The sequence below is a fragment of the Pyrus communis genome, chromosome 8, assembly GCF_041283825.1.
Source record: "Pyrus communis isolate YQ-2024b chromosome 8, ASM4128382v1, whole genome shotgun sequence".
NCBI classification, from domain to species: domain Eukaryota; kingdom Viridiplantae; phylum Streptophyta; class Magnoliopsida; order Rosales; family Rosaceae; genus Pyrus; species Pyrus communis.
Window position 1 is genome coordinate 11,352 of NC_142572.1, and position 23,261 is coordinate 34,612.

General features: G+C 37.1%; 1 protein-coding gene across 3 annotated transcripts; it reads left to right on the forward strand.

The window, feature by feature from the left end:
* The first annotated feature begins 52 nt into the window (after positions 1-52).
* Positions 53-19,386, forward strand: CSTF77 (Tetratricopeptide repeat (TPR)-like superfamily protein). Of its 3 annotated transcripts, none has more exons than XM_088699136.1 (25): positions 53-190; positions 285-338; positions 525-584; positions 698-762; positions 872-934; positions 1,319-1,428; positions 1,870-1,970; positions 2,769-2,830; positions 3,676-3,816; positions 3,966-4,094; positions 4,512-4,558; positions 5,502-5,565; positions 6,183-6,303; positions 6,552-6,610; positions 6,706-6,774; positions 7,099-7,239; positions 7,607-7,671; positions 8,452-8,548; positions 8,772-8,831; positions 15,998-16,150; positions 17,908-17,974; positions 18,052-18,153; positions 18,442-18,615; positions 18,711-18,920; positions 19,054-19,386. In XM_088699136.1, exons 3-25 carry the CDS (start codon positions 551-553, stop codon positions 19,209-19,211), a joined length of 2,292 nt encoding a protein of 763 aa, XP_088555262.1. In that variant the 5' UTR covers positions 53-190; positions 285-338; positions 525-550; the 3' UTR covers positions 19,212-19,386. The 3 variants fall into 3 exon arrangements, with proteins under 3 accessions (XP_088555262.1, XP_088555263.1, XP_088555264.1); XM_088699137.1 differs by having other exon boundaries at positions 60-190; positions 18,055-18,153; XM_088699138.1 differs by having other exon boundaries at positions 62-190; positions 888-934.
* The last annotated feature ends 3,875 nt before the right edge of the window (positions 19,387-23,261 follow it).

Consider the following 23,261-nt stretch of genomic DNA (forward strand, 5'->3'; position numbering starts at 1 on the left):
TCCCAACCCATCTCAAATCTGATGGTTTTGTTGTAGATAGCGTGAAATCGAGGGGCAAACAATTGTCCTTGAACAGTGCCAATTCCCCTCCAACTTTAGTTCTCGTTCTCTTCTCTTCCCCCTCTACTTCTTCTGTAATGTTTCTTCGGCTGGTTGGTTTTCTGCTTCATTATTTTCTTCAATTAAAGAGGTTTGTGTAATTCAATTTATTTATCACTTCTTTTTTAATTTGCTAATACTATTGGGTAATAACTGGCTTCTTTTATCATGGATTTTCTTTTCAGGGGGTTCTCGCTAATCTTATAGTGGTGCATTTTGTTCTTCTCCTTATCAATAAGGTTTAGAGTTTTTCAATCTATAGTATGTTGGTAATTTTGAACTAGAAAGAAGATGGCAAATTGTTTTGATGTTCGTACAAATTGTTTTGTTGAAATTTCAATTCCGTTAGTTATTAAATCACATGAAATAGATGTTTGCACTTTCAACTCTGCAATTATGTTAAAAAAATTCGGTTTGTAATGCAGCCCTAGAACTATAATTCCATTGGAATATGGAACCCGAGTCTCGAAAAGTTGGAGATCACGGTGAGTTTTTGCTATATAGGCCGTTTGATTTTTGATTGACAATTTTAAGGCTTTATTTGTGTTGATCTAGACCCAAGACCTCATATGCTGATGGAATTTTCACAACTTTTCAGCTCACAAATTCATCGATGATAAGTACAGTGTTGAAGCCAGCGAAAATCAAGCCAATGAGGCACTAGTATGACACTGCAACTCTGCCTTAGTTTCAACTTTTTCTGGGGACAGTTTATTTGGAATTTTGGAGGAATAGAATGTACCCTAATTATTGTTAATATCTTTCCACTTAGCGTTTGCCTATTACAGAGGCAGCACCAATATACGAGCAGCTTTTAACGGTGTTTCCCACTGCGGTGAGTTCCTTCTAATCGCTGTATATCTGGACAGATAATTAACTTTTTATCTTGTGGCTTTGTCTTTTTAGATCATTCTATTCTTCAGTGCAATTCCATTTCTACTTGGATAATAGTACAATACGGATGTTGAATAAGTCATGAAAACTCTATATTGTCTATAACAGTTTCACTTCAAAACATTGGCAAAGTCTTAGAATTCTAGATCGATTACTCCCCTTTAAACTGTTTTATTTAGCTTATGTTGAGCGTTTAAAGTATCACTGGACACAGGGCACAGAAGTGTGCCATATTATTAACATTTGGAGATGCAATTTGTCTCTCTCATATCTGGAAATTTTTCTTTGTATTTGATTGATTTACATATATTTATTTTCTTTCCAGGCAAAATATTGGAAGCAATATGTGGAGGCGCAAATGGCTGTAAATAATGATGATGCCACAAAACAGATATTTAGCCGGTGTCTGTTGAATTGTCTGCAAATTCCTCTTTGGTATATTGCAGTCTACAGCCAAAATGCTGTCAGCAATATCTTGGTTGCTTTTAGTTGAAGTTTACCTAATTTCATAGATAAGCGATTTATAGGAAACTATTTTATTGATTACTTTTTTTGGTGATTCAATATTATGATGTCATATGCTTGGTTTCTGAATAGGGAATCGAGGTCAAATTATTTTTATATTTTTTGTTGATATAGTCAGATGTGACAAGCAATTACCATGATTCTAACATTTGGATTATTTATTTCTTGAACCCACCCCATCATCCATTCAAAAGAACAGAAATAACCATGTTTTCTTGTTTTCTTCTAAAACTTCATTCCTTCATACGATCTTTTCCTCACAACTTATCCAATTTTTTCCATATTTGGAAATGTCTTTCTCCTATTATTTATTTAAAGTTCTCCATTGTCTTGCTTGTATTGGCTTTGTAGGCGATGCTACATTCGTTTCATCAGAAAGGTCAATGACAAGAAGGGGGTAGAGGGTCAGGAAGAGACTAGAAAAGCTTTTGATTTTATGCTCAGTTATGTTGGTATGTTCTTTTAACTTTATTTAATAATTTACACACTTCAAGTTTTGATAGGTTATCTCTCACCTGTAGGTAAAGAAAAAATATTACTGAAGTGTTTCATCTTGATCTGCTATATGATGAGAAATAAAGGGACTGTAAAGGATAACTTCAAAATTGAAACAGAAACACACACACACACACACACACACACACAAGCAGCTGCTAGACGAGTGGGATCTCATGTTTGGGAATCCTTTTCTGTGCAAATGATTGGCAATCATTTTTTGAAATATCCTCTTCAGGGCTTAGGGTTTATGGTTTAAGCTCTATGGTTGAGGGCATTTAGACCCTAAAACCTAGGTTCTGAAGATAGTAGCTTTAGGAAATAAACCATCTCGTAATTGGTGAAAAATGTAGAACAAAAATGAAGTTCCTTCGAATGACAAGGTTTTCCGTTTGAATGGTGTGGTTTTAAACATGAGGAGATGGGTGCTAAGCTGACATGTTGATACATTCAAACAAGTTTGGAAGTTTCAGACATTACAGTCCATGACAAGTTTTTTAGATTTGATTCTTTTACCAATTTTTGAAGGGTCTAATTTTTTTCACATTAATACGTAAGGTTATATTTTATCTGACATAGTTATGATATGTTATGAAATATTTTGTTTCTAAAACCGAGGAATGTATTTTTTAACTAAGAATTTACTACTTATACTTGCATTATATAATATATTAGTCCATTTAGTTAATTGAAACATGCTCTTAATTCTGTGTGGTTTAATGTGTTTTGTTTTTATTTTTTGCATGTGCTACCAGGAGCAGATATAGCATCTGGGCCTGTGTGGATGGAGTACCTCACCTTTTTAAAGTCTTTGCCGGTCTGTTATTTCTTCCTTTATGTTTTCTTTTAATATGAATTCTAATGGATACAAACAGAAAAAAGGATATCATCTACTTCAGACAATAGAGCAAGAGTTGATTTTTATCCAGCAATGTTTGACCGAGATTTTGTTAGGGGTGATCTCTGAAGCATAACTCAGGAAGTTACTAAGAGTTTTGAGAGAATACTGGAAAGTAACTGAACAATCGGTACCGAGATCTGGTAAATTCACTGGTTTGATCAAGTGGCTCTGGTACCACTTGATGTAAATAGAAGAAGAAGAGAGTCAGTTATTTCTGCAGCGGACCAGGGAATTTACACCAATTGTTGGATCAAAAAATTAAACCTGCAATCTAAGAAAGACCTTAATTGTGGATTTGAGTGTTTACTTATGAGAATTGAATATCACAAGATGTTGTTCCATTTGCTACGTCTCATACTAAAACTAATTAACCAGAATTTGCAGCCCTATTTTTAAGGTAGCATTGGCATTGCCAATTTACCATGCCCCTTCACACCACACCACTGACTTTTCCCATACCCATTACGAGGGAATGCTCTAAACTCCAACCCTAGCCTGTCTCTACCAGTCCATGGTATTTCCATGGCCTTGTCTTGCTGCCATGGACATTTTTGCAAGGTTTTTGAATTTTCAGAAGTTTTTTTTTAGTTACAAATAATTTTATATGGGGATAATTTGAAGTAAGTAAAGGCGGGTGGGGAGAAGAAGATGGGGGTCGCATAGGCTGCTTGTATTTTTGTTGCATGCCTCAGAAACTGTGTAGCTGTTGTTGATTGTTTTTTCATGTCAAGGGAAGTTATTTTCAAAACGTGTTGTTGCAGGCTTTAAACACACAGGAAGAGTCACAGCGCATGACTGCTGTGCGAAAAGTATACCAGAAAGCCATTGTTACTCCTACCCATCACATCGAACAACTCTGGAAGGATTATGAAAATTTTGAAAATTCTGTCAGCCGTCAACTGGTAACATTTTAGTTCTGGAATGCAAACTTAAAATAAACCAGTATAAAACATATATGTACAGACTGTCTCAGTACGTGCATTAGTTTTTTTTTTCTTAGTAATGAAATACACCTAAAAGATTGTCAAACTGATGTTATTACATTAAGCAGGCAAAAGGACTGTTATCTGAATATCAACCCAAATTTAACAGCGCCAGGGCCGTTTATAGGGAGCGGAAGAAGTATGTTGATGAAATTGACTGGAATATGCTTGCTGTACCACCAAATGGCTCTTATAAGGTAATTTTGCATCTTATTGTGCTGTACTCTGGTTTGTTGGCTCGCAGATGTTTATGTTATTTTATTTTATCTTAGCTGGTTTCTGTTATCCAAACATGCAATCAAGGTTGCTTCCCCTTGCTTTGGAAACAAAAAATTTACTTGAAATTAAATGTTCATTCCCCCCTGCATGGATTCCACCTATTTAATTTCGGGTTAATCTGAGCGTCGACCCATGGTATATGATTTTGTCTTGATTTTCTAGGTATATTGTAATATATGCACTCTTTGACATTTACCGACTTGCCTGTATAAATGGGTTGCATGGGAACAAGGACATATTTGGTTTGCAGTAAGGTTCCTTGTATGAGAGAGATTGGAAGTTCTTCCCACATATTTTGTAATGGAAAATGCTAATCATGTATTGTGCTCTTACAGGAAGAACTACAATGGATGGCATGGAAAAAGTTATTAGCTTTCGAAAAGTATGTTACTGCCATCCTTTCTTTTGCTTTAGTGGTTATGCATTTATAGACTATGAATTTACCTTTTGCTTAACCTTATTTAGTGGTTATGCATTTATAGCTTTCGAAAAGTAAGTTACTGCCATGCGTTCTTTTTCTTTAGTGGTTATGCATTTATAGACTATGAATTTACTGGGGTTTCATAACCTTATTTAGTGGTTATGCATTTATAGCTTTGAATTTACTGGGGTTGCACAACCTTCCTGCTTAATTTATTTATCTGCAATTATTTGGCATATGAACTTAAGAATGAGATGCTTGTAGGGATCAATGTGAAAAATATATTATCTGAGTACTCTTTTGTGCAAATTTACCCTTTTCAGATATTTTGTACTTCTTAGAATGTCCTCATATGTCAAATGTGAAAAAGATATGATTGATCATTCCTGCTCAGCGAGTGCATGAGTTAGAAAGTACACAGATTAGATAACTACGAGGGGAGAGTTCTTCACAGCCACCTTTATATAGAACCATACAGATTATCTCTATGGGCAAGCGTTGGATGTTCCACGCACAGCCCATCCTGTATGTGGACGCAGACTGATAAGGGGAGAGAAACAAGCATATAGGTGTAGCCCCACCCTGCAACCTACAAACCAACTAAGAAGTACGGAACAAGGAGCAAGTTCGTGACCACTTGCAAAGAAGACTCTGATACCCAGTTAGAAAACCATATGGCCGAAGAACTCAGTCAGGGAATGAACCAATAATGTAAATAAATTATGAAGTCAAGTTGATTAAGTCTATGAGGCTGCATTGACTTTTGACAAATGGTTAAAAATTAGAATGAATAACTTGCCCCATATTTGGATACTCATTATTATTATTGGTTTTTCAATCTCTTGTCACGCTTTGTTTGAGAATATTGCATTCTTCAAGCCAATACCTTGTAATTGCATTGCAGAGGAAACCCACAAAGGATAGACAATGGATCATCCAACAAGCGAATCATTTTCACTTATGAGCAGGTAAGGAAAATATATATTTTTCTCCTTTTAATTCATACAATTAGTAGATGATATTCTATATTGTATCTGTTGATGCATGGCTGAACAAATGCAACTTCACGGTCCTTTTCTTCTGGCTTGAACAGATTTTAATTTTGAATGTCACCTTGTGTCTTTGTAATCCTCAATTGTATGATGGGGATAATTGCTGGTTAAATAATATGATCTAAGTTATGTGTCAATTACAGATGCAAGTAATTCAGTAGCACAAAAATGTAATCTTGTGAATAATGCTGTTATGAAAGTTAGCAATTCCTGTGTTTCATTTAGTATTTCTTTACATTAGGTTATGTTTTCTCCCCTATATTCTTGCGTATGATTTTAATTAGTGTCTGCACATTCATGGAGTCCTATTCTCGATCTGATTTTCTCTTCTTGACTTTTGTTATTTACCCAACCATCATGAAGAACATATTTCTACGTGTAGTTGATTAAATAAATATACTAAATTATGCGTGCACATAAGGGGATTATGCACTTAAAATTGTGTGCATTTATTTTAATTTATTTATGCAATTGTTAACTGTTTGTTTAAATTTTTATTTCTGACTTCCATACTGCGTTCCCTTGGTTTCCAGTGTCTAATGTATCTATACCATTATCCTGATTTATGGTATGACTATGCCATGTGGCATGCAAAAAGTGGTTCTGTAGATACTGCAATTAAAGTATTTCAAAGAGCATTGAAGGTTCTTCCTGGTATTTTTTTTTTCTCTATCCTTTATTGTCTCTTGCTTTTTAAAGTTCTCTGTTTGTTTCTGTTTTAGAAGCTTTGCTTGTAAGGATTTAAGAACTTCTGTTTTCTTATTTCTTTTATCTTGCTACTTTGGCTTGACTGTTTAATAAGCATGAATGTAGTGCTCCTATGAAATTTTCTATGGATAGCTTGAAGTTGCTTACATGTCTCTCTCTCTATCTCTCTCTCTCTCTCTCCCTCTCCTTATCAGACTCGGAGATGCTTAGATATGCTTATGCAGAGCTGGAAGAATCCTGTGGAGCAATTCAGGTATTAAGATTTTTGGCTCTTAAGGCTTCGTTGCGTTGCAGTTGAGCTGGACTTATTGGTTCTTGATTTTTAAATGTGCTACCGCTTTCATGAAGCCCACAAAGAAAATATATGAAGGCCTTTTGGGAGATGGTATTAACACATCAGCACTTGCTCATATACAGGTAGGAATTTTCTTTTGGATCTTTTAGTGAATATGATCCTCCTTTTGTCGTGTAATATGCTTGACTCAGGGGGTTTTTCTCTTTTTCCTGGCAAGTCTATTCTTCTTTCTGTGTCTAGATAATCTCAGTCAGCGTACCATTGGTTGCAATGATTTAATTTTGTAAGACTGGTGCACCCACTAAAGTTCAATTTTTTGCTTGACTGGTGGTTCATGGTAAAACCAATACGTTTGATATGCTTCAAAAGAGGAGGCCCTATACTTCTTTACATCCTCATTTTGACCATGCTTTGGAAAAATCTCATGCTTGTGTATTTCACTGCAGTTTATTCGCTTTTTAAGGAGAACTGAAGGAGTTGAAGCAGCTCGCAAGTACTTTTTAGATGCGCGCAAATCTCCAAACTGCACGTACCATGTTTATGTTGCTTATGCGATGATGGCTTTCTGTCTTGACAAGGATCCAAAGGTTATTTTAGTTAAAATCAAAATTTTCATGATGAGCAGTACTTGGTGCTGAAATTGTTGGATAGGATTTATTGGTGTTTGGGTCATATATATAGCCTATACAATTTTCTCACATAGATTTACCAGAAGAAATTCTTCAGTTCTTTTCTTCTCCTGGTTGTTAAAGAAAGCCATGGTAAAGTGTAAGGTGATGTTTGGCTTCAAGGAGTAGAATTTAATCTGCATTGGAATGAATATTATGGAATGCCTATTTGATTGATTGGTTCACATATTTACTTTGGCAATGCTCTACTACTTTCCCCAAACAACGGAATGGGCATTCACAAGGTAGAGGAACAAGCATTTACCACTTCTTTACATTCATGCAGATGGCACACAATGTTTTTGAAGCTGGGTTGAAACGGTTTATGCATGAGCCTGTTTACATTCTTGAGTGAGTTCATGTTCTTGTTCAGAATACTAAATTTATTTGGTGATTTTTGTTCTGGGTTTTCTATGTGAAATGATATATGCATGTCCAGTACACTTAGGAAAAGGATCCTCTAGGCATATGAGGGAAAAGGAATTCTTTACGGGCTTTCTTTGGGTGAATTGAAGAGCTCTCTATGTTTTCCACGTGCAATCTACTGTTGTGGCATCAAATCTTATTTGATTTTATGGTATAAGATACAAGATTTATAAAGAGAAAACACAAGGAATACAAGCATGGACAAGTGGTCCAAGAAACAAAAAAACAACAGAGGAAACACAAAAACCCAAGGAGAAAGCCTAAACCAACAGGCATAACTCCATCCCAGAAAGTTTCCTATACAAAGGACCAATCCTATCAAGAAAAATCACACAAAAAGGAATGTTTTAGACATTTTGACCGAGATTCCCAGAGAAGTAATATGACTCTATCCCACATTGCACCCACTTCCTTCTCCTTACTGTCAAAAGTTCTCTTGTTCTTGTTCATCCAAACACACCACCAAAGTGAGAGGGCACATCTCCACAAAGTGAGCACCTTCTTGGCATAAAGGATTCCACCTGTGGCTGCATTGTGTTGTGTGGCTCTAACTTATGGGTTGGCCAAGTAGTGGCTTTGAGGCAGATTTTTTATGTTACTGGCAACCCTATTTTGTATTTCATAATATTAGTCATTCAAGTATTTTGGGTTGTGAAGTATCTCTTTGTGTTTTTCTTATTGGTTATCGTGTCCTTAATGTTGCAGATATGCAGACTTTTTAACTCGTTTGAATGATGATAGAAATATTCGGGCCTTATTTGAGAGGGCATTAAGCTCATTACCATCAGAGGAATCTGTTGAGGTAGACACCTAATGCCATTCACATAAGTATACATGTTTGCTCGTGTTTGTATTAGCTCTATTTTTATTATGTGGTGGGTTATTTATTTCTTAACCGATGCTTTTTTATGATTAAGTACTATAGTCATCTGCATTACTGATTATTGCACACTTCTCCAAACTTTTGTTTTTTTTTTTTTTTTTCAAATATTGAATACCAGATTCTGATGGATATTCCTTCTTAGGTATGGAAGCGATTCACCATTTTTGAGCAAACTTATGGAGATTTGGCTAGTATGTTGAAGGTAGTACTACATATGATCTTTCCTTTTAGTTTGCAATGCATTATCCCATTCCAAATCTTAATTTAAAAAAAAAAAAAAAAAAAAAATTAATTTTAAAGTTTTTTCCTATTTGATTATTTTACACTCGTTTTTGCTTGAGTTGATTTTGGCTCATTGCCGTTAGTAGAACTTATGCCAACAGGCTCCCCTAAGCTGGTGAAAACAGTGAGTTTCTCTGCTTAGTAATAATTGTGAAATTTGTTTATGGATTTGGTAAAACAAGTTTATTCAACCCTTTGCTTGTTCGATAAATTTGTACCTGAATAATACTCTTTGATTTTAGAAATAATTTCCTATTAGTTTGGAAATAGTGTATAAGTGTTATGTAGTTTTGTCAAGAAAGCTGCTCTGTATTTTAAGCAATGTATTAAAAGTGTGAGGTGTGGGCGAGGCGTCCGAGGGATAGCCTGGCCTAGGCGTAAGGCGTGAGGCGAAGCCTTATGGGACCTTAAATAATAGGGGACTGCTGAGAAAAACAGAGGAAACAGGGGACTCTTGGGGTTTTAAAAATAAAAGAAAAAAAGACTTGGCCAAAACAACGTTGTTTTGGGCCAAGTCCTTTAAAAAAAATTAAAGACTTGGCCAAAACGACATCATTTTGGACCAAGTCTTTAAAAAAAAAAAAAAAAAAAATCCCTCCTCTTCTTCTTTGCGGTTGTCTTTCTCACGAAGACACCGCACACCCTGCAACCCTAAACCCAGATGGTAGAGCCTGACAACAGAGCATTTGACTTCGATTTTGGGTCATGGATGGATTTGGGAACGCCTGCCAACCGCCTTTAGACGCGCCTCAACTGCCTAGGCTCGCCTCAACCACGCCTCGGCGAGTTTTCGCTCACTCCCACTGGGCAGAGGCATTATCACTCCAGGCCCGCCTCCAAAGCCGTCTAGGCGCGCCTCGGGGCTCGTCTTTTAAAACATTGATTTTAAGTTCGTAATGATTTAATATATGTTGTGATTTGGCTCATCAAAATACCAAGGCCAAAAAGGTTTAGGTTTCCAATTGGTGTTGTGAAGGTGAAAAGGAATGTGCACAAAACATTTCCCATAAGAATTGGGAAGTAGGTTTTCTTTGTAATCCCAACCAGTTTAGATTAGGAAATAAGTTAGTTTTTCCTATTTTAGAAGGATTTAGGAATCCTATACTTTTAAGGCATGTAACCCACTTCCTTTTCACCTTCAAAGTATTGAGTAGAATATGAAAAGAAATCTAATGTCCAACTTGAAATCTATCTGCAAATGGCGTTTATCGCAGTGGCAGTAAGTAACTAAGTCTATGTATTATGATGAGGGTTCAATCTTCACCAATTTTCCAGCTACATCTTGCTGACAAGATGTGTCGTCTCGACGAGGATATGAGCGCTAAAGAAACATGGGAGTAGCTTGAGAAATTTTACAGGGGTAAGACTTTATACAGAAAACTTTTCTTGAAAGATGAACTTCTCTCTCCTTTTCTTGAAAGAAATGAAGTTGAGAGAAAACAACCTTTTATCACAAACCAAAGAACTCAAACTGGTGAAATGACAAAGAAATTCAACTCAGAAACTATTCAATAGAGCGCCTTGTCTGAAATTTGCTCATATGATCTTTAAAGCTTTAGTTGTTAGAAAGAAGGAAAATTGGTGAAGATTGAACCTGCATCATAATACACAGACTTAATTACTTACCGCCACTGCGGTAAACGCCATTTGCAGATAGATTTCAAGTTGGACATTTGCAGATAATATATATTTAAATATATTTATTATATATAGATATCGGTCTTGTAAGGCAAGCTCAAGTGATGATGTGAGGCCCATGATCAAGGCGTTTGATGGAGAGGATAACTTCACGTTGTGGCTGTGGAAGATGAAGAATTTCCTGATTCAACAAGATCTGCAAGACGCTATTCTCAGAATGGAGAATAAGTCACAAAGAACCACAGATGCGTAGTGAAAGAAGTTGGACAGAAGGGCGAAGAGCTGTTTCGTGCTACATCTTGCTGACAACGTGATGTGTTGTCTCGATGAGGATATGAGCTCTAAAGAAACATGGGAGTAACTTGAGAAATTTTACAGGGGTAAGACTTTATACAGCAAACTTTTCTTGAAAGATGAACTTCTCGGTCTTTGGTTAGAAGAAGGTGGAGATCTGTAAGATCATATGAGCAAATTTCAGAAAAGTGTTACCATATCAAAGATGGATGTGAAGTATGAAGATGATGGCAAGGCGCTCTTACTGTTAAGATCTCTACTGCCTTTGTTCAAGCACTTCAGAACAACATTCATGTTGGGTAAGGATACTCAGAACAACACTTACGTCAAGATGGATGAGAACACCAAAGCTCTTAAGCACATGGTCTTTATGCGAAAGGTAAAGAGAGGGGTCGGTCACAGAACAAGGGTGATAAATCTGGTGACAGGGGTAGATCAAAATCTAAAATCCAAAGGAAAAGAAAAGAAATGTTACTTCCATTGTGGTGCTTCCGACCACTGGAAAAGAAATTGCAAAATATGGAAAGAGAAGAAAGCAAAGGCAATGACAGTGAATTCAAATACAGTTAGTGTGGTTATTTCAGAGGAAAGTGACGGCGAATTCCTTGCAGTAACATTGAGCTACAATAATAGGTGGAGCCTCAATATCTACTGAGGTTGGTTCAGAGAAGAAGACTGAGCTTTGGCACCATAGGCTAGGGCATATGAGTCAAATAGGATTGCAAGAACTACAATAGAAAAATTTGCTAGAAGGTGTTAGTTATTGCAGACTGGATTTCTGCATGTATTGTACTCTTGGGAAGCATACAAAGATGTCATTCAAGGTAGCAGACTCTGAGAAAAGAAGTTAGGATTTGCTGTACCATACACATGTATGGGGTTTAGCTCCAACAAGGTGCAAAGGAGGCTCCAGATACTTTGTTACTTTTCTAGATGATATTTCAAGAAAGTTTGGGTGTACTTCATGATGGAGAAATCCGAGGTCTTTGCCAAGTTCACGGAGTGGAAAACAGAAGTAGAATAGATGACAGGTAGGAAAATCAGATATTTAAGAAGCGACAACGGGGGTATAGAGAAAAGAAATTCTTCCAGTTTTGCAAGGAAGAAGGCATCACAATACACTTTACGGTGGAGAAAACCCCTCAACAAAACAGAGCTCCAGAGAAGATGAATAGAACTTTCTTGGAAAGAGAGAGAAGCATGCAGTTTCATGCGGGATTGCTTGACGCGTTTTGCATAGAAGCGGTTAACCATGCTTGCTACTTGTTAATCAATAACCCTCAATTGTTCTTGACTTCAAGTGTGCAGTAGAGGTATGGCTTGGTAAACTTGTTGATTTTTCCAAACTAAAGAGTTTTTGGTTGCGCTTTTGTAGCGCATATGCTCATATTCCAAGCAATGTGAGGACCAAACTCAAACCAAAATCTCTTGAATGCATATTCATTGACTTTGAGAAAGGAATGAAGGGCTCCAAGTTATGGGATCGTATCAACAAAAGAAGGTTTTAAGTACGGATGTCATATTCGACAAAAAGACTACGCTGCTAAATAAAGTCAAGACAAATGAGGAGAAGAAGACTGATGTTGTAGAAGAAGCAACTGAATTTCTTATAACCAAATGGGTCATGGAATCCAGCTCAGGTCGAACACGAGCAAGCGGAGCATGACAATGGAGTTAATGGAGAAGAAGTAGAGCAACAACAACAATCACCAGTTTAGGCTCAGGTGGAGCTATCACCATTGTGGAACCAAGACTTCCGGGTTCCTCAATCACCTGACAGGTATGGATTTGATCAAGATCAAGTCAATTATGCTCTAAGTGTTAGTAAGGAAGATCCAACCATGTATCAAGTAGCTATAGCAAATAATGATTGGGAAAGTTGGTTGGTTGCTATGTCTGAACTGATGAAATCTCTTTTGTAAGAACTCTATTTCGGAGCTAGTTTCTAAACCAAAGGAGCAAAGGATTGTAGGCCGTGAGTAGGAGTTTTGAAAAAAACAAGGAACACATGAAGACAATGCCATGAGATATAAAGCTCGGTTAGTGGCAAAATTCGCAAAAGGATGTAGTTAGATTATGACGAGATATTTTCTCCAGTGGTTAAGCATACTTCTATAAGAATTCTGTTATCAATAGCAGCTCAACAGGATATGGAAATAGAGCAGGTGAAGGTTTTGTCGAAACAGGAAATGAAAATCTGGTTTGTCAATTGGAGAAGTCTTTTTATGGGCTAAAGCAATCTCCAAGGCAATGGAGCAGGCGTTTCGACTCATACATGTTGTATATTAATTTTAGAAGATGCTTATATGATTGCTGCATTTACTACCATGTGTTCAAGGATGGTACGGTTATACTATTGCTGCTTTACATAGATGGCATGTTGATTGCATGTGAGGATGTGTCTAGAATTCAAGAATTAAAGACGCAACTGAGTAAGGAATTCGACATAAAGGATCTAGGGGCTGCACAACAGATCCTTAGAATGCAAATTAGGAGGGACAGAGAAGAGGGTAAGATGTGGCTGTCACAGGAAAAATATATTCATAATATATTGGAGTGTTTCAATATGGATGGAGCGAAGCCCGTGTCTACTCCATTGACAGCAAACTATCAGTTGAGTGCGCAACAATGTCCAAGTACAGAAAGAGTTGGAAGCGATGAGAAAAGTGCCTTATGCAAGTGTAGTAGGATGTCTCATGCATGCAATGGTTTGCACAAGACATGACCTAGCTCAAGCATTAACTGTTGTTCCAGAGTATATGGCAAATCCAGGAAAGGAGCATTGATCTGCGGTTAAACGGATTCTCTATTACTAGAAAAGGTACAAAGAGTCTGAGAATCTTGTTTAAAAACGAGAAGAGGAAGCATGTGGGCTGGGTTATGTAGATGCTAACTATGCGGGAGATTAGACAAAAAAAAAGGTTCACTACAAGTTACATTTTTGTTTGTGGTGGAGGATCAATCAATTGGAGAGCTACTACAGTCAATTACAACATTGTCTACTACTGAAGCCGAGTATATTGCAGTAGCAGAAGCTGGAAAGAAAGCAGTTTGGATTAACGGTTTAACAAGAGAGTTTGGAATTACTCAAAAGTTCCACGGTGATTAGATGTGACAGTCATAGTGCTATTTACTTAGCAAAGAATCGAAGTGTTTTGTGGGAAATCGAAGCATATTGAAGCTCGATATCACCGGATTAGGGACTAGGTAGAATCGAAGGAAGTTATAACCTAGAAGGTTCATACACCGGAGAACATTTTAGATTACTTGACTAAACCGGTTACAACAGAGAGGTTCAACTATTGCTTGAACTTGCTCAATCTTACAACATGCTAAGGATTGGATGGAGCACCTTCTCACTTGTTGAGGCAAGAAGATTTTTGCCAAGGTGAAAGTTCTTGAAGGTTTCCAGAGTTACTTCAAGAAGTTCGAAGATATTCTGGGGCGCAACAATTATTTCTTGGTTTTGACTCACTAAGGTGGAGATTGTTGTGATTTGGCTCGTCAAAATACTGAGGCCAAATAGGTTTAGGTTTCTAAATGGTGTTGGGAAAGGAGAAAGGAAAGTGCAGAAATTATCTCTCATAAGAACTGGGAAATAGGTTTTCTTTGTAATCCCAACCAGTTTAGGATTAGGAAATAGGTTAGTTTTCCCTATTTTAGAAGGAATTAGGAATCCTATACTTGTAAGGCATGTAATCATCGGTCTATGTACTATAAATAGCCTTGTTGGGGGCTGTATTCACATGAACATCAGAGAACTGCAAGGGTAGAGAGCCAAGAGTGATAGAGAGAGATAAAGCAAGGTTTTGGGGTTTAGCATAAGGGTTTTGAATAAGTTCTTCTAACCGAGTTGTTGTTCTCCATAGTGTAGGTGATTTCTCAAGAGAGATCACATGAGTAGGCAAAGTTTGCTAAACCTCGCTAAATTGTTTGTGTTTGTGTGTGGCGTGTTTACTTTGTTGTTCATACATTCGCTAGCATCATCTTATAAGTGTGCGTAAAGACTGTAGACAAACAAGATCAAATAAAGGGGATTAAATCAACTACATAAGTGGTATTTACACAAAGATGAGCACACGTTGATTGTTGACTCTTGGGAATTCATGTGTCGGAATTCCTTTTGCACCTCAGGAAATATCAGCACAGTATATACTGCTGTAAATATATATCGTAGGGAACAGTACTGTGGTTTTATTTTACTCTGTTGTGCTGGTTCTATATATGATATCTTATTATAAGATGACACACAATGGTTGATGGTTCATTGGTCAATTTGAAGTAGCTGTGCAATTTATTTTTGTCCAACGATAGATTTGTTAAATTAGATGTCAGATTAGGGAGTGGGGTTCGAACCAATATATTAAAAGCGCGAGGCGTGGGCGAGGCATCCGAGGGATAGCCCAGCCTAGGCGTCACGAGACCTAAATTTTTTAATATATACACTGAGCATACACATATATTATATTAAAAAAAAAAAAAAAGATTATTAATCAATAATCATCCTGAGCACACACATATTATAAATACATATACACACATATATATACATATATTATATATATAAAATAGAGGATGAAAAGCACAATGAGCACACATATAACAATGCACGTAGACGGCACACACATCCTTTATATAAAAAATAAAAATTAGAAAACAAGGCAGAGAAATGATAGTGCAAGGAAGAGGTATGAGGTGGTTAAAACCCTACCCAAAATTTGGGTTTGGGAGTATTTAAAAAATAAATCTCCTGAGGCTTGCCTAGGCGGCTCCGGCAACGCCTTCCGCCCACTCCCTCAAAACAGAGGCGTCAACCCTCAAGCCCAGCCTCAGAGGATGCCTAGGCATGCCCTGAGGCGAGCCTTTTAAAACATTGGTTCGAACCCATGCCGTGGTGCAAGGACAACACTCCTCTCCACCACTGTGGTAGAGGGCCACTTGCAAGTTGTTGTGCAATTTAATTTGATAGAAGACTTGAGATCCTCATCAGCTATATAGGGTTCGGGAATAAACATTACTTGGGATACTAAAGCTATAAACATTACTTGTTTGTCTAAATATAAATTTTACAAAAAGCTAGTGCTGGATTATTGTTGCTAATTTTGATCCTCGTCTTACACAAGCAGTAATCTGTTGAATTCATGATTCATATAGGTTGAACAAAGGAAAAAAGCAGCACTTGCCGGAGCAGGTGAAGAGGGACCTTCATCATTGGAAAGTTCATTGCAAGATGTTGCATCACGATATAGTTTCATGGATCTCTGGCCCTGCTCTTCAAAGGACTTGGATCATTTAGCCCGACAAGAGGTACCTTTAGTGAAAATGTTATGCTAGTATGTCCATTTCCACCATGAACATCTTTGTCATCAGCCTTTTCCTTTTTCGTAGTATGTACACATGCCCCATACTGCCATCTATTCAAAAAGCTGACGTCTAAGAGATTATATTTATTTATTTATTTTACATTTTCTTCATGCTACCGAAAACACTAAAATCATAAGAATGAAATATGTAAAGGGGACAGTTTAATTTAATGTTGAATCAGTATTCATTCACCATCCAAAGTGGAATAGTACTAGCTTATGTGTAGAGTAAACCCCTAGACACTAGTAAGCTCTAGCCCTTGGCATGGACAAGGGCATTATGAAGCTTATTGTGGAAATGTATTCTGCGGCTGCTGGTACTTTCGCTGCAACTGGATGCAGCTCATTAGTTTCACTGTCTTGGCTCTCTTTTGATCAGTTGCCATAAGATTTGCAGCTTTGAGATCAAACATTTTTTTGTTGTGAATATCGCGTTTAAGAATGGGAAAATCAGAACAAACTCAGGAAATTGAAAAGCAAAGTAATCAAGATAAACACACCAAGAATTAACATGGTTTGGCTATATGTGTCTATGTCCATGGGACAGCAACAACAATCTTTCAGATATCAATAATAAGTACAACGGATAATCTTGCCAAGTCTCTAGAATTAAGACTTGACGAGAAACCTGAAAGAACAAGAATAAAAAATACACTCTATCTCTTTTCTTTTCTCTCGCACACACTTTGCCTTTACAATATTCTCTCACTCTTAAGTCCTTGAGTGGTATACAATTTATTGTTTTGCTCCAATTCAAAACTAGTACAATATCCCCTTTATGTAGACATAATAAAGGTCTTATTCAATAAGGATTACTAATACTAATAGGAATCTAGTTATCAATCTTTCTCCAATTGAGAAACCAACTCCAATTAGGTAAACAAATCCATTTGGTTTTCCCAATTCCAATTGGGTAACTAACTTCAATTGGGAAAACAATTTAATCCTCTAAGACATTTCCCAATAGCCTTAGGACAACTCATCATGGGCTGGAAAAACCCAACAATCTGCCCCTCCAGACCATGAGGAAAGTATACCAAAATATGATTGCTCCTATTGATCAAACTCCCATTGATCGAACTTCTCATGACCAGGCTCCCCCTTATTGAAATACTCATGACCAAGCTCCCCCTGATAGAACTACTCATCTTCATTGGTAAAGGCAACTATAGACTTCTTTGCCAGAAAACGTCGATCATCTACATTAAGAAGCTCTTCAACGTAAGTCACAACAACTACAGTATTGTTCTCATTCTTTTGTTCCTTTTTCCATTTACGACAATGCTTCTTCATGTGACCCTTTTTCCCACAATAGTGGCAGTCGCCACTGAATCTTGTCTCACCTGAATTTTTGCCTCTTTTCTCTGTGGCAAAGAGTTGTCCAGTGTCTGCACCTGGAGCTTTTCTCCTCGTTTCTTCATTAAACATGCTACTTACAAGTTTGCTTGTGGGGTGTGGGGGGGATGGGCCAATGTATTAGGATCCCTACAGGCTGTCATGATAAAACAACTTATAAAATAAGTGCAGAAAAGTATCTCCCACTAATGGACTACCGCTCGCTGCCAGGTCAATTGTAACATTGCTACAAAAACACTTCAAATTTACAAAGGATGCACTCCACTGGGTGTGCCTTTTGGCTTCTACATCAAGTCTCTTTGTTCCTCTATTGATTAGTACCTTTCTTTGTTTCTGATCTTTCAGTGGCTTGCTAAAAATATCAATAAAAAAGTGGAGAAGTCAAGTATGTTGAATGCACCTGGGTTTGCAGGTACCTCGATTGTCATATATCAGATCTGTTGCTACTGTTTGCTTTTTACTTAATAATTTGTGGCCTTTTTTGTGTAGAAGAGGGTTCTGCAAGCCTGATAAGCAATTTAGCGGCGTCATCACAAGTAGTTTATCCCGATACTAACCAAATGGTTATCTATGATCCAAGGCAAAAACCTGGTAGGCAATAATATATTACCTCTTTTGTATGTTTTAAGCAATATGGGGTGCAGTGCACATTTACACTAATAGCTACTTGCCAAACACCTTGTGAAATGGAATGGGTTTGAGAACTTCTGAATGCCTTGTATATGGTAAAGAGATCTAGAACAACTAAATTGGACAAATAATAAAGGAAAAAGCATCGGAACTTTTATCTGTTAATTGTAGCATGAGCTTGATATATTCTTGGGGTTATGTAGCTTATGCTCAAATGGCTGAACTGTATCTGTTAATTTTTTACTGCAGGGGCAGAAAATTTTCAAACCACAACAGCAGCTGGAGTTCCCACTGCGTCTAAATCCACATCAAATCCCATGATTGCAGCAGTGTGTGGTCAAACAATCAGTGCATTTGATGAAATATTAAAAGCTACGCCACCTGCTTTGGTAGCGTTCTTAGCAAATTTGCCAGTCGTTGAGGGTAACTTTTTAAGTTTCTTTCAGTTAAATGCAATGTGATTTCTTTTTTAGTTTATGCTTTTGCTGAATGGAAATTTTATTCTTATAAATTTTCAGGTCCAACACCAGATGTTGATGTCGTGTTATCGATTTGTTTGCAAAATGATGTACCAACACCACAACCTGGGAAGTCAGGGACTGCTCCAATGCCATTGGCATCTATACCCGTCCCTTCTACGAGTGATCTTTCTGTTTCAAGCAAGTCTCATCCCATCCTAAGTGGGTCATCTTTCAAGCCAAGCAGGGGGAAAAGGAAACATTTAGATAGTACGTATATCCTTTCTTTGTTGAGATATAGGTGTGCGTGCTACTATACGATTCCAGAAAGATCGTATAAATCTAACCCAAGCTTCTGGACTAGTTGATATCTCATGGTAACAAATTATCTTATGATTGATAGGCCAGGAGGACGACGAAATGACGGTCCAGAGTCACCCGCTCCCAAGAGATGCTTTCAGGATACGGCAGATCCAGAAGGCTCGCATTACCACTTCACAGACTGGATCAGCTTCATATGGAAGTGCAATTTCTGGAGATGTATCTGGCAGCACTGGCTAATTTGCATATTTTGTTTTTCTTCCCTTACTGATGTACAAGATTAGTTTTTTTTTTCTTTAAATGAAATTTCTGCTGTACAACCTTTTTATTTTCTATTTTTATTAATTTCTTGTTTTCCGTTCGTTTGAAGATGAGATTCCCGAAAAATCTAATTGTCAATGTTTCTTGGTGGTTACTTCCCTTTTGGGACATTGTTACTTTCATTTAGGGGAAATAAATTTAGGAGTTGCCCTCGACCTATTTCAGCATGTAAGGCACCAGCCAGTAAGGATTTGCCGCATAAGCATTAAATAAAAAAAGGAAAAGAAAATAAAAAAAATAAAAACAGAAGAATTATAAAGAAAAGCCCGAACGGATGGTGATTCACTAAAAAGGCCATCCATTCGATTCATGCTTACACAGCTACACGGTGCGATTGAAATGTCCAACAGAATCTACTGAACATAATGAAAATCTGCAACAAGAGTCATCAATGACCTAGGAAAGTAGGTGGAATAAGTTTACCAGGACTGGTGTCTTGGCCAATGCAAGTTGGGAATATTCTTGCTCATCACTTTCAAATGACAGTCGTGGAGCAAAAAATAATCCCAAAAATTATGAAGCTGAAATGTGGACTATTTCCCAAGAAGGACAAGACTGCCCTTGTTAAATGAGCAGGGAGCATTCTCATTCACCACGCGCAGTTGAGATAAAATAGGCAAAGATCAACGATTACTCAAGGCACCCCTGCCCATAGGAAAAGTCAAAGGTATTTATGATAGAATAATTCCTTATTCATATCATAAATACATTCATAAGCAGAGAGGACTTCTTTGAAGTAAGTAATCCTAATTCAATTTATTTACCTAATTACTCCAAGATATTTATTTACACAAATATCTTGAATATTCTCACATAAAATACTATCCTAGGGCCTCTTGCCTTAGGGTTTCCTCACCATGAGTGGCTCTGATTCGAAGACTTGAAGAAGATTCTAGCTTTCAACTTCCTTTGCTCGTAGATCCATGACTATGATGGAAGGAAATTCAGAAACTACAACCAATGACTCTTGAAGTTGGGAAGAATTTCTCTAAGAATGCTTTCTTCATGCTTTCCCAAGAAGTAATGGTTCCAGGTGCTAGTTCATAGAACCAATCTTTAGCCTTGTCCATAAGAGAGAATGAAAAGGCTTTCATTTTTTAAATATTCTCATCCACGTTGATTGGTTTCATGCTCAAGCACACCACTTCAAATTCCTTAAGATGCTTGTTCGGATTTTCCATGGACAGCCCATGGTATTTGGGAATGTGATGCAGCAAACTAGACTTCAATTCAAATTCATTGGTCTTCCCTTGAGCTGCCCTAGGGTATTGAATGCAAAGAGGGACGGCATTGTCTAATCCCGAGGCTAAAAGTTCCTTGATTGTTCAATATTCCATAGCCATGTCTTGTTCCTCTTCCTCTTCTTCTTCAAACTCGGATTCAAAGCTAGAACTAGGTGGGTTGGGCTCTGGCTCCTTCCTCTTCCTTCTCAAAGTTCGTTCAAAATCGTCGTCAAACTCCAATATATGCTCACAAACAAGTTGAGAACTTCGAGTCATAAACTAATACCTAAAACAAAGAAAATTCAACAAAACTAAAACAAAAACACAAGAAAAGCAAAAACAGAAACAAAAGGGAGATTAGCAATTTTGCTAATTCCCCGGCAACAGCGCCAAAAACTTGATGTGATAAAAAATAGCACACAAACTTAAACCCTCTTTTTGATAGTTGTAGTATATGAAAGTAGGGATCGTTCTAGGCCGGGGATCAGGAGGGATGCTAATCTACACTAATTAGACTCAAAAACATAAAACTAAGCTAAACTGACTCAAATAACTCAAAACAAGCACTTAGGGGTGATTTGGACGAAAATCTAACTAAATTGACTCAAAACATGAAAGGGGGGTTTGTTTGGACGAAAATTGACTTAAAACTAATAAGTTGCAGAACTAAGTAAAGGTTGCACGAAATTAAGGTGACTTAAGGGGGTGAAAGGCTAGCTAGAGGATTCTTCTCCACACATGAACCATATGCATACAAATCGATTTCCAGTTATCATTCCTATAAACCATGAATGACAATGCCCCAAGTTAACCGTGAACAGCACAAATTAACTCTCAGATTTTTCTAAATTCATTGAATTGGACTCAGCGACGCAACCAAATTATTCTTATCAAGTTCCCTATATGAACTGTATAATAGAGATACATATCAAAGATCATTAAGTTCTATGAAAATCATAAGCATTGACATGACATTCGTAACTATGAACTGCATGATAGTCCTGCCAGGAATTTACTTAACGCGATTGTGACTAGCAACCTCTACTACTTTGAAATATAAGTTCATAACTATTAGGTGAAACTCCCTTATATTTTTAGCATCAAATTCAAGTATGCAAACTAAGTGGGCCCCTTTAATCAACACACAGGAATAAGTTATCAATCAAACAGTTAAGTAAATTGCATTCACAATTTATGAAACAATAACTAGATGTAATCAATTCATATCACATATATGTTCATAGCTTTGAATTCACCTCTAGCTAAAACGAAATTAGTTCCTCATGTTCATCATAATTGAAAACCAAATTAAAATAAACATTAAACTAAAACTAAGGATAGAATACACCTAAAAACGCTCCAGCAATCCAAAGGTCTTGAATGGCAAGCACGGCTCCAAGCTTCTTCTTCTTCTTCCTTGCAAAATTGCAACACAAGTGTGTTTTTTCTGATTTTTAGGCTCTTGTGTGTGGTGATCTGAATGGTGCGGCATTGTGGTGTATTTATAGGTTGAGGGCACACGGCACAAGGTAGTTTTGGAGAAAGATTTGGCACTCCAAAGGTTGTGTTGGAAAAGGATTGCACAGCACAAACCAACAAGGACAAGGGATAAGGTATGCGACACCATTTTAGGAAAAGGTAAGGCCTTCTAGAAATCAGGTTTTTTAGATGTCCTAATATGAAATAACTCCCCCTTGCAGCTGGAATTTAGGTACAATAGGATTAGGATAAGGTTAGGATAAGATAAGATAAGGTTTTGGATAATATTCCTTCTCTTTAGCTGATTCCTTATCTTTTATGTCTTCAATTAATTTCTTCAACTCTTTAGCACATTCCTAGTCTCTTTTGATCTTCAAAAACGTCCATCCACCTCTCTCCATGCATGTGCTATCCATTCCAAACCCAAAACTGCTCTAAAATGCTCCAAATTGCCTTTTCTTACCACTTTTGCCATTTGAACCTACAAACACACGAAAATAGCATAAAACACTCTAATAAATATAAACTAACTAAGTAAATGTAAGGAAATATGCTAACAAAATCACATAAATATGCTCCTATAAGTAATCCCCATATTAAGCAGTAATTAACACAATATTCTATGAGAATTCCACAAGGGACCAATGCAATAAGGAACTCTGCACTTATTATATCTTAGATTTTATCTATTAGAATTATAGTTTGGAGTTTATTAGGACTTAATTACCTTGTTATTTCAAAATCTTACTTATTATATCGATTGTTTAAATGATAGGCGGTCTAGTGGTATTTATTTTTACTTGAAAGTAAGAGGTCTTAGGTTCGAATCTCGTGGATGGTAAATTTTATACCAAATTAGAATGTCTATTGTGTGACTTTACCAAGCTTCCCCTCCTATTAGTGTTAAAATATCAATGTACTCAAAAATAAAATAAAGGGATTGAGTCTTGAGTTTATACAGCGTTTCCTCATCCTCCTCGATCTTTTTTTAACTTCTTGTCTTACCCCCTCTTTGTCCTATATTAATTAAGCAAACTTCAATCTCAACTCTCACTGTCATCCTTGCGAGCATGTTGACCATGTGTGAGGCCCCTGTGACAAATCTACGCCATAACAAGTGTGGCCCCATACACCATAACCAAGCCATCAGCTCTTTTGTCGATCATCTGTGACTGTTTTGTTATGCACGCCAATGAACTCAAGACAATTGTGGCACAAACTATCAAAAACCACCAGTCTCAGTCTCACCACTGTTTGATCAACTACA

Excerpts from the sequence above, each read along its gene's own strand:
- CSTF77 (XM_088699136.1), top strand. The coding sequence starts at position 551 with ATGGAACCCGAGTCTCGAAAAGTTGGAGATCACG. Across the intron at positions 935-1,318 it reads TAACGGTGTTTCCCACTGCG|GCAAAATATTGGAAGCAATA; the intron begins GTGAGTTCCTTC and ends TTTTCTTTCCAG. Across the intron at positions 8,549-8,771 it reads CATCAGAGGAATCTGTTGAG|GTATGGAAGCGATTCACCAT; the intron begins GTAGACACCTAA and ends ATTCCTTCTTAG.